Source organism: Scophthalmus maximus, chromosome 10 (assembly GCF_022379125.1).
Source record: "Scophthalmus maximus strain ysfricsl-2021 chromosome 10, ASM2237912v1, whole genome shotgun sequence".
Lineage (NCBI taxonomy): Eukaryota > Metazoa > Chordata > Actinopteri > Pleuronectiformes > Scophthalmidae > Scophthalmus > Scophthalmus maximus.
The window spans coordinates 4,513,672-4,530,473 of NC_061524.1; the positions used below are offsets into that span (position 1 = coordinate 4,513,672).

Below are 16,802 nucleotides of genomic sequence, written 5' to 3' on the forward strand. Positions count from 1 at the left end.
CCATTATTATATTTATATTTAACGTTAGCAGGAGTGTCAGTAGCAGACACAGCTGTGTGTAGCTGTCAACGGCTCTGTGGTTGGTCGAAAAGTCAGACTAAGCTAGCATGGTAGCTCCAGAATTCTACGGATCCCTGGAAGGAGGAAGAAAAAGATATGTACTGTTGCATGTCCCCTCCGGGGCTCCGTAGTTTCATGTCTCCTTTGATGGCTGGTTAGACCTCTCACCATTTTTGTTATTTTTCAGGAGGCTCTCAACTTTTCTCCCCCCCCCCCCCCCCCAAAATCCAGCAATCATGTCGTCGCCTCTGTCGAAGCCTCAGATTATCGCGCACATCCAGAAGAGCCTGAACTACACGATCTTCGACAGCAAATGGATCCCGTGCAGCGCGAAGTTCGTCAGCCTGGGCAACTTCGCGAGAGGAACCGGAGTGATGCAGATATACGAAGTGCAGCACGGAGAAGCTCAGCTCATCAAGGAGGTAGAGTACTGTCAACACATCATGATGTTACTCCTGTTTCCCCCACTTCAGAAATATATTGTTGTGCATCTGGCTCATCTGAAAAGTCTTGGGCTTGGGGTTTGTCTCCATAGTAACAGACAACAAAAAAAGGCAGCAATGTCATCAGTATGAATGCCCCCTCAGCTTCCTGGTGCACTTTCCCTTCACGAAGCACCAATCAGCTGTAAAATTAGAGCCAGAGAGGATGTGAACCACTTACAGGTACAGATGAAGGCCCGTGTTGCAACAGGCGAAGACATGTCAAAACCACCACCGGAGGAAAATGTCAGAACAGTTTGATTCAGATCATTGTGAGGAAGAGTCGAAAGAGTTAAAGTATCTTTTCTTTTTGCTGACGTGAACTAATGTTCACTGGAGTGGGAAGTTTGGAAGTTTACTTCAGTCAAAAGATTAAATAAACAAAACAATGTTTGATTAAATCTGGGCATTTTAGAAATTTGAGGTATGCGCCATTTATACTTACAAGTATTAAAAAGATATGTAGATGTGAAGATATGCTGTTCCCCCCTTTCTACTGCCGTCTCGCTGCTATTTGTATTGTCCCCGTCTTGGAGCTCCTAACCGAAACAATTCGTCTTTTATTCCAGGTCGAGAAACCTAAGCCCATAAAGTGCGCGACATTCGGGGCCACATCTCTCCAACAAAGACACATAGCCACCGGGGATTTTGACGGAAATCTCAACATATGGTATTTTATCCACATCTTGCCAGAAATGACATGAAACTAAGTGGAAAAAGCAATGTTTCAGCTAGTTTAATAACATTTTTTATAAGTTGATGTCTGACTGAATTGAGTTCACACACTGACCCTGTTTTTTAAGTCAAATGCCTCTGTTGTCCCCAGGAATCTGGAGGTACCTGAAGTACCCGTGTACAGCGTAAAGGCCCACAAAGAAATCGTGAATAGCATCGACGGTGTTGGCGGCCTGGGGATCGGCGACGGCGCACCTGAGATAGTCACCGGAAGCAGAGATGGTCTGTGGCCCATTTAAAGCATCGTCATTAATACAATCAAGTGCACAGAGACAAAAAATGAAGTAGATCCCTGGGTGAATGTTTTAAAATCAAATTATCTCACGTTAAGATGTCGTATTTTGGGTGTTTCAGGGACAGTGAAGCTGTGGGATCCCAGACAGAGGGATTCACCTGTCGCCAACATGGAGCCTGTGGAAGGAGAAACCAAGAGGGACTGCTGGACTGTCACATTTGGTGAGTGAAATAAATGCAATTTTTTTTGTTAACCGTGGTTGTCCGAGCAGGTTTTAGACACTTGCTCCTACTTTGCCAAGTATGAGCAGAGGTTTTGTGTCCAGGTGCCAAATGCCATTCACAGAAGAATACATGCAAAGAATACAAAATCTGGCACAGACCACTGTGAAAGTCCTGTGCCGAGTGTTGATTGTGTCCTCCGACCTTGTCATTACAGGTCACGCCTTCAACGATCAGGACCGCTGCGTGTGCGCCGGCTACGACAACGGCGACATCAAACTCTTTGACCTGCGGAACATGTCTCTACGGTGGGAAACCAACATTAAGAACGGGGTACGGTGAACACCAGCGTTGAAATTGGTTAACCTTGAATAACATCTTGCCATCAAGCGATGTGAAAAGGCCCCTGCTGCATGTGACCTTTGTGAAGTTGTTAAATATTCTGGGGGGGGGGGATTTTCCCCTGAAATATTGGCACCAAAGGAAGAACATTGCAACCTTGTCCGAGGAAAATTGGGAACTCAAACTGACGGCATGATTCAGCCAACACAAAGAGCCGTCCTCACCTTGAGAACGTGTGTTTTTATTAGGATGAACTGTCCAAACACACGTTGTTTCTTTTGCACTGCAAACCTGCACTTGAATCACACAGTCGACAAAAAGCGGAGGACAGACGTGGAGACGGAGCGGAAAAATGATTTCCCAGCATCAGTTTGTCTGTACTCACACCCACCAGGGGAAGTTAGAGATTAATACACATTCCCTTCACATGTCACAAACACTCAGAGTACCGCACTGGTTTTTCAGTTTTATAGTCGTCTCTCTTATTCGTCACCTCTCGAGCGTTGACGAAACCTGCCATGTGTCGTTTTCAACACACTCAAGTTATACAGCAAAAGTAGTGGGGCCGTTCCATGCAATGAGTGTCCAGGGAGGGACTTTGTTATTTTTTTCGTCTCACATCTTGTCCAGGTATGCTGCGTGGAGTTCGACAGGAAAGACATCAACATGAACAAGCTGGTGGCCACATCGCTGGAGGGAAAGTTCCACGTCTTCGACATGAGGACACAGCACCCCACCAAGGGCTTTGCCTCTGTTTCCGAAAAGGTAATTGTGAGCCAGACGGATGTTTGGCTCCGAAATGTCAAAAGATTAGTATCGTTATTATCGTTTTCACATTTGTACGTTGCAGATGGGAAATGGGGGCGTGTGTCATTTTTGAACGTTTTCACAGCTGGAAGAGTTTGGGGTTGTGTTTGCTTAACATTCTCTGTGGCTTTGGGCCAGTGAGGAGAAAGCAGTGTGGCCTTTTGTGGGAAAATGCAAAAAAAAAACACACCCTTAAACTGGCATTAGTGCACAGCCCGGCTCGCCAAGTTTTTTTTGGTTTTTTTTACCAGCTCTGAGATCAGAGGCCGCGGCTTTCTAAATATTTGTCCAGTTCTTCTGAGCGATCGACAGTTGGCACCACCAACCGTGAAACCACGAATCATGAATGAGGTTCCACTTGATACTTTTGCACTCAAATAAGATGTTAATGTAGCTCTACAGACGGGCCTTGGATTTTACTGTGTTACCATAATCAACATCTTAAATCTATAGATGAAAATTTGCACCTAGTGGGTTTTAAAGGCCCCATTTTCTATGTTGTTGTTAACATAGCATAGTGTCCATTACCACGCCGTTTCTAGAAATCAGATCGAGTGGTTTCAATGAACGCATTACAAATGTTCCCCTTTTTCTGGAGGTGTCATTTGTACGGCAAGGCAAAGTAATGGCACTTCAATTTTTTTGACCACGCAGCTTTTGGCCAGTTTACACTAGGAAAGAGGAGCATTAGTGAAAGTGTGGGCAGGTGAACGAGGCCTGATAGTAATAATAATAAAAAAGCTATTTCATCTATGACATAACTTTTAAGTTTCGAGTTTATTAAAGGCAGCACCAGAGAATGAGTTAAAGCTGTGTATGGCCACACGGCTTGACCCTCGTCAGATTAAAGGGGTTGAGAGGTTTTATACGCACGTTAACAAAAGGTGCTCGGAATTTTATTCATTACTGATTTAATTGTTGTGGAAGCTAAATGATCCCTCGTCTTTATTCTAGGCTCATAAGTCGACCATCTGGCAGGTGAGGCATCTGCCTCAAAACAGAGACATCTTCATGACTGCAGGGGGAGCAGGCAACCTACACCTGTGGAAATAGTAAGCGGTCCATCTTTGACTGCAGCCACTTTGATTCCATTTCATTGGAAATAAAGGTTTTTGGTTTTTTTTTACCTAAACTGCTGTTTTGATGTTGTTTACAGTGAGTATCCTGCCGAGAGAAGCAAGAAGGACTCTGATGACGTGGACATGGGCGTGGCCGGCTCCGTCAACCTCTTGCAGAACGTCACGCTGTCCACTCAGCCCATCGCCAGCCTGGACTGGAGTCCCGACAAGCAGGGCCTGTGCGTGTGCTCGGGCTTTGACCAGACGGTCCGCGTGCTCATCGTCACCAAACTCAACGTGGTGTGAAAACAAAAGGAGTCGACAATAAAGACTAATGTGTGAATTAACCAAATAGTTTTTGGTGTTTTTCCCAACAAGTGTTTGTTCGTTGAAGATTTTCTAAAGTTTGGTGCTTTTATTGTGAAGGTTCAGGACACATACGATTGTAAAAGTGTACAAGTGCCTCTTCCAAACGAAGGATTAACCACTTATTTTTGTTTTGTTATAAGGGCACAGGGTGTGTCAGTGTGTCATTTCACGTTGTGTGTAATATTGAATGATATAATATACTATTCTTGAGGATGGTAACCGAGTGTCAATAAATAGGACGACGCTGATGTTAGCTTCCGATTCTGCAGTTAAGGGAAACAACCTTTTTATTTTTTTGCATTGTCATAAATTGAATGAAGGTTTCACAAATCTGAAGCTGTGTTTTAAAGAGTCTTTGACAATCCAGTCCAGCAGCAGTGGTTTTTCTATCTGGACCTGGTCCGACGTGGTTCTTCCCTTCTGCAGGTCAACAACTGATTCTCATCTTTAGAAGTATTTAACCCCCCAAAAAAACTGGGATATGTTTTTGTGTGGGTTGTGTAATTTTGTCTGACCCTGAAAAATTGTGAAAAGCTGCGGTTTAGCCTTGGAGGCAATGTTTCCCTTATTATATATTTAAAAAATAAATGGAAAAAAATTAAGAAAACTGGATAAATGAGTCATGCAGCCTCTGGCTCGGAATAAGGATCTCATCCATTTCCATTTTTGTAGACTGTTCACTGCAACTTGTTAAAGTTGTCACTTTTAATATGTTTTAATGAGAACTCCCTTTACAAATAAAATGTGCTTTTGGAAAAAAAACAAACAGATGCTCAGTGTCGTCTATCCGATATGAGAGGCGTCAGGAGAAGGTGAAGTGTTTGTTGCTGTGGACTGAGCAAACTGTGAGTCGCTTAAAAGCGACTAACGGATCAATACAGGCCTTTGCCAGAAGGACACAAGCGTTTTCATATCCAGCATTTGAACTTGAAGAAGTCCTGCAGATCCTCGTCGTCCTCCTGCCGGTCGTGGATCCTCGCGTAGACGCTCTTCAGCAGCCTGGGCATGGACTTGACCTCCAAGATGTCGATGTATTTCTCGATGCTGCCTGCAAACAGACGCAGATCAGAAGAAACACCTTTACATAAGAATTTCATTTCAAAGTCGGTTGTGTTTATTGGAAGTTAAAAAAAAAAAAGTCTCAGATTAGTTGTGCACATAGTAATAATATATTAAACATCCTAAGATTTGTAAATAATGCATATCAGGTGTATCCTGTGTATAATCTGTTATTTATCAGACATCATGCTGCATGTTATGTGCTCTATGTTATATGTCATGCCATCTCTCTGGCCATCCCACTGGCTGAACGTGAAACCCCTTTATAAATAGCATGTCATGGCATGTCACACGGGCCTGGCAGCATCGCTTTGATACACCGTATTAAGTCAATATTGTCAAGGTGACAACTGGGAAAATGGTGGTAAACCAGGTCATATTTTTTTGTATTGTACAATCTACTATTCCAATTCTGTTGGTGTCCGTCTCAAATTATCAAAAAGGTTTAATTATTCCATTTTGCTTCAACTTTAAAAAACATTCATCCCTGCTAATAGCTTGAAATAATACTTCTACTTCTGAAGTTTTTACTAACTAAAGAACTAGTATTACTATGATTACAGTATAAATATTATTAATAATAATAATAATAATAATAATAATAATAATAATAATAACAGTACTCACTTAGGCCCATGACTTTTCCGTATGCCACGAGGCTGCAGTCCAGCTGCGGGTGGTCGTACTTCTCCAGCGCCATGAGCATGCGGACGATCTCTCCCGAGATGAAGGCGTCGTCGAAGCTCTGCTCGGCCACGGGCCTCAGGGGGAACATGCAGTAAACCTCCACGGCGGCCTGAGGGTCCGACGGCTCCAGCAGCTGCACCAGCTCAATGTAGGCGTCGTGGATCTGGACGACAGGTCAAATTTAAAAAACAGGAAATCGCCAGACTAAGTAGGCACTAAGACCTTTTAGACCCCTGGAAATTTTGTGATTGAAATGACTATTTTAGAAATAACTGCAATAGTTTCCTCTGTCAGCTAAATGTGGTCAGTTATTCAGATGGTCACATTTTATCTTTATGATATACTGTATGTTATATATATATATTAATGGCAAACGCTGTCTTGTTTTTCTTTCTTTCCGTAAATGTTGCGTTGCAGTTTGGGTTTCAAACTGTTGATGTTAGGGTTGCCTGCAATACCTGAAAAAAACAAATATAACAAGATAGCAACTGACCCCCGGCGCCATGGCGATGACCTCTCGGTAGAGCCGCTGTGCCTCGTCCTGGGCGTCCGCGGAGCGGGAGAGGGCCCGGGCCAGACCCAGCCGAGAGACGTGGGAGCTGCGGTTCGTAGGACCGGACGCGGCCACTCGCTCTCCGACGGGAGGCCCCGAAGACTCGGAGACTCCTTTGACGAGCACAGCAATGAAAATCATCCGCATTTGAACAGTCACCATTAAAACGGGCAACTTATTGTATGTCAGGGTGAATTGGTGGGTGATTTCGGAAAGAACAAAAAGAAAAAGGGGTTTTCCAGTAAAGTGGTATTTTGTTTTTTTCTTTTTGGGCATTACCTTTCAAAACCCATTCATATATCATGTGTGTACAACTGCAAAGCAGCATAATATTCAGTTTAGTTTAAGAGTTTTCTTTTTGTTGTTGTTATGTCTTACCCTCGGCTGTCTCACCAGCATCGGGACAACCGGCCTGTTTGGACTTGTTGGCAGGGAGCTGGGGTTTAGTGGCATTGTTGGAAGGTTTAGCTGGTCCCTCTGGCTTGGCTGCTGCTTCAGCTCGCCCCCTACAGGAGATAAAGTGTAATGCAAGGATCCCTGAAATATATATCACAAAGGTCACATTTGAACACGTGCAGACAAAAAAAGGCATATGCATTCCCACGACTTGTCAGTGTTTAATGTTATACACAAACATATTTGAGCATTACTTCAAATTAATTGGCTTTTCATACATCTCCTACAAGGAGAAAAAAAAAAGAATCTAAAACTTGCTCCAGTGAATGCACCAGGATCAAAGACGACGTGAAGCAGGGTTGCACTGGAAAACACATTCATCCGCAGGAAACCATCCATGAATAAGTAGACGTGAACAAACAGGTCACACAACAGGTCTGCCAAGTGCCTGACTCACACGCTGCCAGCGTGGCTCACTCACTCACCTGGCTGCAGGGATTTTGGCTGCGGGCCGGTTGGCAGCAGCTTTCCCTCCCCGGACGGGGGCTTGTGGGTGTGCAGGAGCGGGAGCGGGAGCTGTGGTCACAGCTGCCGTCGCTCGCCCGTGACCAGGCCCTCCCCGGCCCCGCCCCGCCCCGCTCTTGGCACCTTTCGGCTGGCTGGTGGATTGTTTGTCAGCCTCCTGCCGGTCCTGCCACCACCGTTGCTCTGCGCAAACGAGGGACGACAAATGTGGGGCGTGGAGGTTGTGATTGGCTCAGATGACCATGTCATGTACCAATGCCCCGCGTACAGTTTTTATATCAATGTTAGATGAGGCCCCTCTCTACATAATCCTCTATTAGCCGGCTGTGATTTGAAAAAGATCTGAAATCTACAATCACGCCGGCGTGATTAAATCACCGGATGGCTTTTGTGTGTCTTTGGGTCCATTGTGTTGAAATCGGCATGGCAAACATTCTTTGTGATGTATATGGCCCAAATAGCCCCGGACAGGGACAGGGACGCAGACTCACTGCTCAGCTGTTCGGGTGGCTCTCCGCTCTGAGCCGCGTTCTCCAGCTCAATGCTGGCCTGGAAGCTGAGGCAGGCGTCGGCCAGGGCTTCCTTTGACCTGTCTGAGTTCGGGTCGTTGCCATATTGAGCCAGCTGAGCCAGACCTAGGAGACCAAGGGCGTGGCTGTCCCGGGGCGTGGTCACCACCGCCAGCTGGCAGGCCTGCAACAAGCAGCGGGGGAGACAGGAAGAAGGTGAAAGAGCTTCAGTCAGATTTTTTTAAAAAAACACACATCTTTCCAATGTTGCCTTGCCGGACTCTCACCCTCTCCTGCATGTCCAGCAGCTCCTGACATGGGCTGATGGAGGTGAGCCGTATGAGAGCCGTGAGCGCCCGGCATCTCCGCGCCACCAGGCGCTGCTGCCCCTCGGCGGCGCCGACGACCTTGGCCTGGCGCTCGCCCTCCTGGATCAGGCCCCGCAGCAGGGCGAAGTGGGCGTCCAGCAGCACCCACTCCAGCTGCGCGCTCACCGAGCCGCTGCACACGCACCGACTCGCGCTCTGGGCCGTCAGCACTGCTACACTGATGGCATTCCGGGCACAGACACAAAAGAGACGCAGGGTTTTACTGTGGTGCATAACAACACGTCCTGGTTTACACTTTAAATTGGACTTTTTGGGGAGAGCAACGTACGTGTGATAGACCTGTTCGGCACTCATGGCCTCCCCAGACAGCGTGTTCCTCTGCTGCAGCTGGCCCAGGGTGAGGAGGCCTCGCAGGAACTGCGCGTTGAGGCCGGACAGGGTCTCTGACGGATCCGGCTCCGACCAGCTGTCGAGGACAACATGAATAGAGAATGGCGGCACAGAAAAAAAACTGCCACGATGACCACGATACACGCAGACAAATTACAAAACCACAAATTAAGAATCTTTTATTTTAAGAAACGTAAAATTAACAAAAACGTTCTCCTCGTTCCGCAAATTTCTTGTGTTGTGCCCGATGAAAGATTGTGGTTTGAGGAAAAAAAAATGGATGGCCACACTCGTGTAGATGCTATCTCATTGTGTGTCTACAGACTTTGATGGCAGGATTAAACAGAGCATGCTGGTACATACACTGGTACCACCACACACACACACACACACACACACACACACACACACACACACACACACACACACACACCAGCGCACACCTCTTGCTGCAGCGCTGGCTGACAAAGTGCTCCAGTCCCTGTTGTAAGAACAGAGCAGCCTCCTTCTCCGTGTCCTCGGAGGCTTTCTGCTCCTGCTGCAGCAGAGCCAGCCCGGTGAAGAATCTGAGAAAAGGATGAGATGAATGTAACTCAGCCTCTGTGGTTCTACACGTTCATCCAAGCCCCTGGTGAGCCGCAACGACCCCGTCTCACGCGGTGACGACACATTTTAAAAGTTGATCAAAGCTGCTCTCATGTTGCAGTGACACAGAAAAAGCATATACACATGCCATCGCCTTTCTATAAATAGCTCATATTAATAAATGAAAGGTTGTGCCCATTCATTTCATCGCCTGCCTGTGAGTTTAAGGATAATTTCCAAGATGGATCACTCCAAAGCACAGCGCGGCTTTGCTCCAAATTACACTGTTCCCTTTTTGAAATAAACCTTCCAGCGCTGTGGATACATTTTAATAAATTACGGTCATTATTGTTACAATCACAGCTTCTGGCACAGCATCATTTTCTGCCCCCGGCCGCCCACAGAACGTCTGCGATCTGACCTGAGGGCCGGGTGGAGGGGGCGCAGTGCCAGGCCGCTCTGGAGATGCTGCAGGGCTTCCCTGCTCCGACCCTGCAGCAGCAGCAGCAGCCTCCCGACGTGGAGGTTGTACTCCCAGCTGTCCGGACTCAGAGACCAGGCGTCCAGGTATTTCAGCAGAGCGTGGCGCACGGCGCCCTGGCTCTCTTCGTCCCGCACGGCCGAACCGCTTTCCTACGAGCAGAGAGGGAGTTCACTTCCACCTGCCGTGATTGTTTAGAAGGGCTATTCCACTGCTGCTGCGCGTTTGGGAGCGCGGCACGGCAAACTTGGCAAACCCGCCGCACGAAGAGTTACCTTGCCGGTTTGCTTGGCGAGCCAGATGTAGAGCGTCTGGAGGTAGTCGGCCTTGCCCGACTGGCCCTGCTCTTTGAGCTGCTGGTACTCTCTGTCCAGGGCCTGGAGCCGCCTCTCCGCCGTGGGCGTGCCGAGGAAACCGTGGAGTTTACACACGGCGAGGATTTCGTCGTGGCGCGCGGTGGATTTGGCGTCGCTCAACTCGTCTCTGTGCCTGTCCGCCTGCAGACGAGGGAAAGGAAAAAAGGTCAGAGGTCGGGCTTTCTGTCAGCTGCACAACTGACCCTTCTCAGACGTTTCAGCAAATTTAAATTTCATTTAATTTATGTTTTCATGGCATTTCTGGTTAAATAACATTTAAAGAACACTCCCTGTCACTTACCTTCCTCTGGAGGCCGTACATCTCCGTGGCGTAGTGCTGCTCCTCCAGAACCAGCCCCAGCAGGAAGTGGAGTCTGGCCTCTTTCGAGCGGAGTCTGATCGCCGAGGCGTAGTGGACGGCAGCCTGGTCCAGGCTGTGCAGAGGAGACCCGCCATCCTCGTACTGCAGCGAGTCGCCTGTGGAGGTGTGGAAAAACAGACACTGTACAGCCTGTAAAAAACCTCAACTCCTATGAGTAATAATAGGATGGTTTTACTTTTATTTCAGACGGTCGTGACCATCATAGCACTTTGAGATTTCTTTTAGCAATGAAAAGTGCTCTATAAATGAAATTTATTAGTATTTTTATTATTATTACTATCTACAAAGACAAACAGCCACTCCATCGAGGTGGTTTCTTCCCTGGTTTACAATCTCATGAAGTCTAACTCTTCAGCTACTGTTCGCTCAATTCAAACACTTCAATTCATCCTCCGTCGCTCTCAGCGCACCGCGTGACGAGGGGATTGAGAGCATGTCTCCCGTCCGGCCGCCTCCTCTCTTTCGCTTACGAATGGTTGCACGCATCCTTTTGCATGAAATATTCAGAGGGTGTAACTTCCCCCTGGCAAGAGCAGCCTCTGCGTGTCAGACCGCACTGATGCCACGGCTTATTTATTCCAGTGAATATTACAAAACCTATTGCAAAAAGCCATTTTGTTGCAATGTATTCAAATTACCTTTTTTTTTTTTACTACATGTAATATATCCAGATCGAGTGATGGCAATAATCTTTGGGCCTATTATTTACATGCAGTGGGCTCCTGGGTAAAATATATGCAGTATATGTTTTTCTTCCAGCCTTGATACTATCTACACAAATGATACAACATGATGCCTTTTTTCTTTTCAGCAACACAACACTGGAGGTCAGCCCAAACGACACTTGGCCTCCATCATCCTCTAAGCAGCTTGATCCGGGTACGACAGAAAGAAAAAATATTCTTTAAGCGGTGAAGATTAACTGTCTCTCTCTGGTGTTGCTTCCCGGTTCAGTTCCGGCGACTTTCATTCGGTCGTCGGGGGGGGGGGGGGGGGGGGGGGGGGGGGGGGGGGGGGGTGGGTGGGTCGGTCTTGAATGTCACCTCTCAGGGGTCATCGAACAATTAGCAGGGCGCAAGTATCTGAGAAAAAAGACGAGCAGCAACCCGAGTGCCTGGCATGTCGGGGGGGGGGGGGCTGAGGGTGAGGAAGGGAGCTCCCGAGGCAACTTGCTAACTAGTCCACTTTCATATATTTTTTAATGGCTGGAGCTGAGCCACTGTGCCAAGGCAAGGCACTCGCCAAGGGTGTATTCAAATACCCGAGGCACAATAGTGTTATCTAGCCACAGATTACAAAAGAGAGTCCAGAAGCTCTCTGTTAAATGGTCATTGAGACGGACATTCTACTAGTTAAGTGAGATGGTTTTGGGTTTAGTGGGAGGATATAAGTCCTATCGCTGTCACAATCTGTACTGACAGCCAGCAGACTCTGATCAATGACTTCCCTCCCTTCAATATCTGATCCCGCGCTCTCGGTTTTTCGGACGGCACATTGCTACGTGCCTGGTTTGGGCAGGCGCTGTCGGTAGAGCCTCAGGTGATCCTGGGCCGAGGCACACAGTTTATCCACGTTGTCTTCTCCTGCTGTCGTTTGTAGCCTTTTCTCCCAGTTACGTTGCTGTGGTAGACAAAGAGGACAGAAGACAACCACCCGTGAAAGCAACAGGCCGAGCAGTAAAGATTAAACAGACGTGAGAAGCATTATACATGTAAGGGAGATGACTATGAACTATATTATGATTTATAATCCTATACCAATTACTCCATGCCAAAAATAATTATTAATGGGTATGAAGCTTATGTAAGGTATGTAAGGATGAAGTTTTCCATGGAGGAAAAAAAAAGCGTAAAGAATATTGTTGATGTCAAGATTTTTTATGTAGGATGTGAGTATATATAATGATAAAATAAATAAAAATAGAAATCGAGGACATTTTTTTTTTTTTACATGTTTAACGGAATTTGATCTCCAGTTTGCAAAAGGGGAATAATTTGGAGTATGTATGGTCAAACAAATAACAAAAAGTAAAGATGCATAACTTGAAAAAAAAAAAAAGGGGTCTAAATGCAGATCAAGTTTAAAAATTGAATACTGATAGTGTAAAGTACAAACAACAGGAATGATTCATTACCTCCAAAATGTGTTTGGTCTCTATCTCCAAACCACCGGGAGATGCAAAGTGCTGCTTGTACCAACTCGTCTCGGTGACATCCTGGAAAATGAGCATGAACACGAGTCAAGTGCATTAACACGTTCTGCAGTTTGCTGGGGCTCCTCGTACTTAGTCTAAGATGTACGAGTAATAACCATTCATTAAATGCAAAAACAGTGTCACTCCTCTGCACCGTCAACTTAAACCTGCGCACAAATGACTCTTTAATCCAACCTCGGCCGCCTCATACACAAACACACTCGAGGTCCTTTCCTCTGGAAGTTAAACTGGCACTTAGTCACCGTGAAGGGAGTGTGCTGTCTAGAGAATAAAGGATGAGCTGAGTCCAGTCGAGGTCGATGGCAGTGATTTTCTATCGCGATGCCGGGAGCTGTTTAATCTTTCCTACTGACCTTTGAGTCCAGGTCCCCTGAGGGCTTGTGTGGGCAGTCGAGAGAGTGTGACCCCAGCTCAGACAGTTTCACCACACTGTCACATCCTTTGATAGAAAAAACAACAACAACGACAACAAAAAACTATCACTACATGATATGATCCATTTAAAGGGGGCCGTAAGCGATTTTGGAGAAAGATTGTTTGTTCTTGATTTTGTTGACCGCACTGGCCGGGGGCTCGAACCCGCAGCCTCGGGTGTGGGAGACCGAGGCGCTAAACACGAGGCCAAAACCCCTGAGTCATATCAGCTGTTGCTAGCACGTCTCTTAAAGGGGCAGTTAGCGATTCTAAAGCAATACTATTTCCTCACCGTCCGTTAGACACACACACACACACGGTGTTGTGTGGTGCGGTCCGCACCGTTTTTTGTTGTTTTCATCAATTTACTGAGCCAGGGCGGCACAGAAAGAACAGATTTCTTTTCCCTGCACACACAGAACCAACAGCTAGCGGACCTTGAGGACATCTTTTGCAGAATTTTACAAAAAGTGTATTGGAATAAAATCGCTTACTGCCCCTTTAAGTACCTTTGTATTACTGTAAAACAATCAGAAAGAAGTCTCCTTGACTCCACGTACACATCCGACCGACTAAGCACAGTAAAGCCTTCGGGTTAAAAAGGGCCTGACATTAAATCCAACCTTTAGCCCGTGACAGCTGGACACACGAGGTCTTAGTTAAGTAACAATATCCCCCTCGTTACAGCGACATGGTGGTTGTCTGCGGTCACATCGTGTTACATGATAGTATGGCTGGTGTAATCGGGACAGTCGGGGAGGTAAGGCAAGTGGACCGAGGGTATTAAGAATGAAGTTAAACGAGGATGTATCAGAGGCAGAGCTGCTCTGTAGGCAGAAATCAGCTGATGTGGAAAAATCGCAGTGGTGTTTTTTTTATTCATCATTTAATGTGACATCCGTGTCTTTGGGGGGGGGGGTTGCAACATTTACCTCCCCACTCTCCTCTCTATTGCTCGACCCACTGACCTTTAGCACAAACCGAAGGCTTCGCCTCTCAGACAAACCCTTCAGAGGAGCCAAGCTTTTACCTCGGTAAGCAAAGAAGCACTTGACCGGCGTGGCGGACATCTCCCTGTCCAGGTCCAGTTCGACCACTTCCCAGCCGTCTCCCAGCGGACAGCCGCTGAGTGGGTCGACCCTTGACCTCCGTGCCAGCATCTCAATATATGGCGTCGAGAAGGTGTGCTTCGGGTCACTGCAGATCAATGAGGGAGGCAGTTTGATCTTGACAGTATAGTTGACAGTAGTATGTGCAGTCTTTACCAGTGAGATACTGCATTTAACTGTAATGGCTACAATTAACCAAAATAGCTAAATTAGGAAACAAGTGGCCAGTTTAATGTATTTTACTTTGATTTACTCTACTTTTTTAATTCTACACAGAAATAAAGCTGTTAAAATTATTAAAAGGGGGAAGCACGTTTACTACCACTGCTCATATTTTCTCATAAATCTTTTATGTTCGGGTCTCACCTGTGGTTGATGGATACGGGCCTATAAAAAGCATTCAGGGACACTGGACATTCGTAGTCCAGCTGCTGCTTCCCATCCGTGAAGGTCACGGCCAGAGGAATCAGCTCTCGAGTCACCAACACCGTGTACACCTGACGGAGACAAGGGAGCATCAGCTTTAATCTGGGAACGGCAGAACAGCGCAGCCTTACAAAATCTGAAATCACCCAAAAATGTAATTTGTTCAAATGTTAATTGTCTCATTTATAAATGTGAAAATGCGGAAAATGCAAAGTAAGTGTAGGTTACAAGGGAGAGGAGATGAGCTGCAATGCTATGAAGGTGTACGTGTATGTGTCGAAATTGCATTGAAATTGCAAATGCATTATGATAATCAAACACACACAAAAGGCCTTGAGTCACATCAATACGGCCTGTGGTGTGTAGCTCATGTCTGTTCCAACCTGTGAATTACTGCCATCTGCTGAACCGACGGAGATCTCCACCACAGTGTCTCCAACGGTCACAGGGACCGGCTGAGAGCCGTCCGCCCCGTTCACTGCAAATTTCATGTTTTTGTCTGGCACCTTGGGAAGCAGCGTCACGGCACTACAGTGGAAGGGAACAATAACTGGGGGGGAAATAAAGTTTACAATGAGGGCAACAGAAATCAGACATTTAAACCTTATAGGCTATTTAAATGATACCTGCTGATTTCATTTTTTTTTTAATGTTCTGACACGTGTTGAAAATGCATCTTGTTCAATATACAGTATGTAGTAGATTAGAATTATGAAATGATGACAAAACAAGATAGTTTAACTCTATTATAACCTGCTTTGACTCACTCACTGTCTGTTTATATACTCACTGTTGTATTCAAAGTGTTTGGCACAAAATGCAGGGTGAAGTGGAATGTCTCCGTCCACAGTGAGGTCACTGAGCACTGCGACCTTTGCAGACAGCTTGGTGACGTCCACGCGGTACTTCTTCACGGTGCCATCCTCAGCCACCACCTCGACCTGTACCCTGTTCACCCCATCGTCCAGTTGAATGGTGCTGGATCCATCACCAAAGCACTGAAATATTCATGTATATATGTATGTATATATAAACAGGTTTCGGCAGACAAATACATCATTTAACCTGCAGAGCAATACCCACAATACTGTACGAAGCCCCACAGTCACTGGTGAGCAGGTCCAGAGACACTTTGTTGACACTGCTCTCCACTGTCACCCTGTAGTCGGTCACCTCTGGTGAGAAGTCTGGATGGAGCTTCCCCCCGGAGACGGACAGCTTCTCCAAATCACAGTTGTCCATGTTCTCGGGGGCCCCTTGTACTGTTGTTTTTTTACCTGTGTTCAGCAGCTATAAACCAACTGTTGAGTCTGACTGTTCCCCAGAGTCGCTCAGCTCCAATGACCGCACCTGACTGACGCCCACGGTTACCACGGCAACGGGAACAACCAGGTGAGGCAGCGCCTCCTCGGAAATTCGAGGTGGTGGGAGGGGGCAAATAGAGAAAAAGTCACATGTGATGATAATGACAACACCACTCACTTTGAGATTCTGTCTGTATTTTACTTACTGGATAAATGTAGAGCAATTTCGTGCACGTTATTTCCGGGTTGTCGTCATCAAACCGGCCATCAAAGGCAGAACGGATCTATGGCGATCGGAGGAGGCTTGAAACGGCTTTTCCTCCCTTGGTGGGACAGAAAAAGGTAACCAATCAGAATTAAGTTCACTGCTGTTGTCAGGTAGAATTCTGTATCTCGAACGTAGTAAAAAAAAAAATATATATATATTTTTTAAAAAGTTGAAGGGAAGCGGAGAAAAACTATTTTGATGATACAACTGTTTTCAAAAAAAAAGAAAAATTAACATATTTTAATTAGTTTTAGGTAAAACTATTTACGTGTCAGCAGTCAACTGGCTCGTACGCTCCTCCAACCGACAGGCGGCAGTAGAGTGCAGAGGACCAAGGCAACGACGCTGAAGTTAACTTCCGATTCGACAGTTAAGGGGAAAATTGGCTTGCAGCGTTAATCCTCAATTCTGTCTGAAATCAATCAACAGATTTCCACCAGACAACAGTTACCGACCAGGTCTAAAACAACTAAAAACTATATCCAATTAAATTTATAAAGTGATA

General features: G+C 46.3%; 2 protein-coding genes across 3 annotated transcripts; one reads left to right on the forward strand and one right to left on the reverse strand.

Annotated features, from left to right (window-relative positions):
* Positions 1 to 22: 22 nt before the first annotated feature.
* Positions 23 to 4,287, forward strand: dnaaf10 (dynein axonemal assembly factor 10). Its single transcript, XM_035606039.2, has 8 exons — positions 23 to 482; positions 1,112 to 1,212; positions 1,369 to 1,499; positions 1,632 to 1,733; positions 1,951 to 2,066; positions 2,706 to 2,840; positions 3,837 to 3,934; positions 4,039 to 4,287. The coding sequence occupies exons 1-8, from the start codon at positions 297 to 299 to the stop codon at positions 4,244 to 4,246; spliced, it is 1,077 nt and encodes a 358-aa protein (XP_035461932.2). The 5' UTR covers positions 23 to 296; the 3' UTR covers positions 4,247 to 4,287.
* A 272-nt stretch (positions 4,288 to 4,559) lies between these two features.
* Positions 4,560 to 16,350, reverse strand: LOC118283730. 2 transcript variants are annotated; one of them, XM_035606022.2, is made up of 21 exons: positions 16,236 to 16,350; positions 15,809 to 16,132; positions 15,516 to 15,723; positions 15,109 to 15,275; positions 14,666 to 14,796; positions 14,221 to 14,387; positions 13,130 to 13,215; positions 12,696 to 12,776; positions 12,067 to 12,181; positions 10,481 to 10,656; positions 10,099 to 10,320; positions 9,764 to 9,975; positions 9,201 to 9,323; positions 8,696 to 8,833; positions 8,326 to 8,584; positions 8,021 to 8,222; positions 7,490 to 7,712; positions 6,987 to 7,114; positions 6,549 to 6,721; positions 5,996 to 6,218; positions 4,560 to 5,357 (listed from the first exon to the last, which is right to left on the reverse strand). In XM_035606022.2, the coding sequence occupies exons 2-21, from the start codon at positions 15,965 to 15,967 to the stop codon at positions 5,218 to 5,220; spliced, it is 3,333 nt and encodes a 1,110-aa protein (XP_035461915.2). In that variant the 5' UTR covers positions 15,968 to 16,132; positions 16,236 to 16,350; the 3' UTR covers positions 4,560 to 5,217. The 2 variants fall into 2 exon arrangements, with proteins under 2 accessions (XP_035461915.2, XP_047191222.1); XM_047335266.1 differs by lacking the exon at positions 16,236 to 16,350 and having other exon boundaries at positions 15,809 to 16,216.
* Between the last annotated feature and the right edge of the window lie 452 nt (positions 16,351 to 16,802).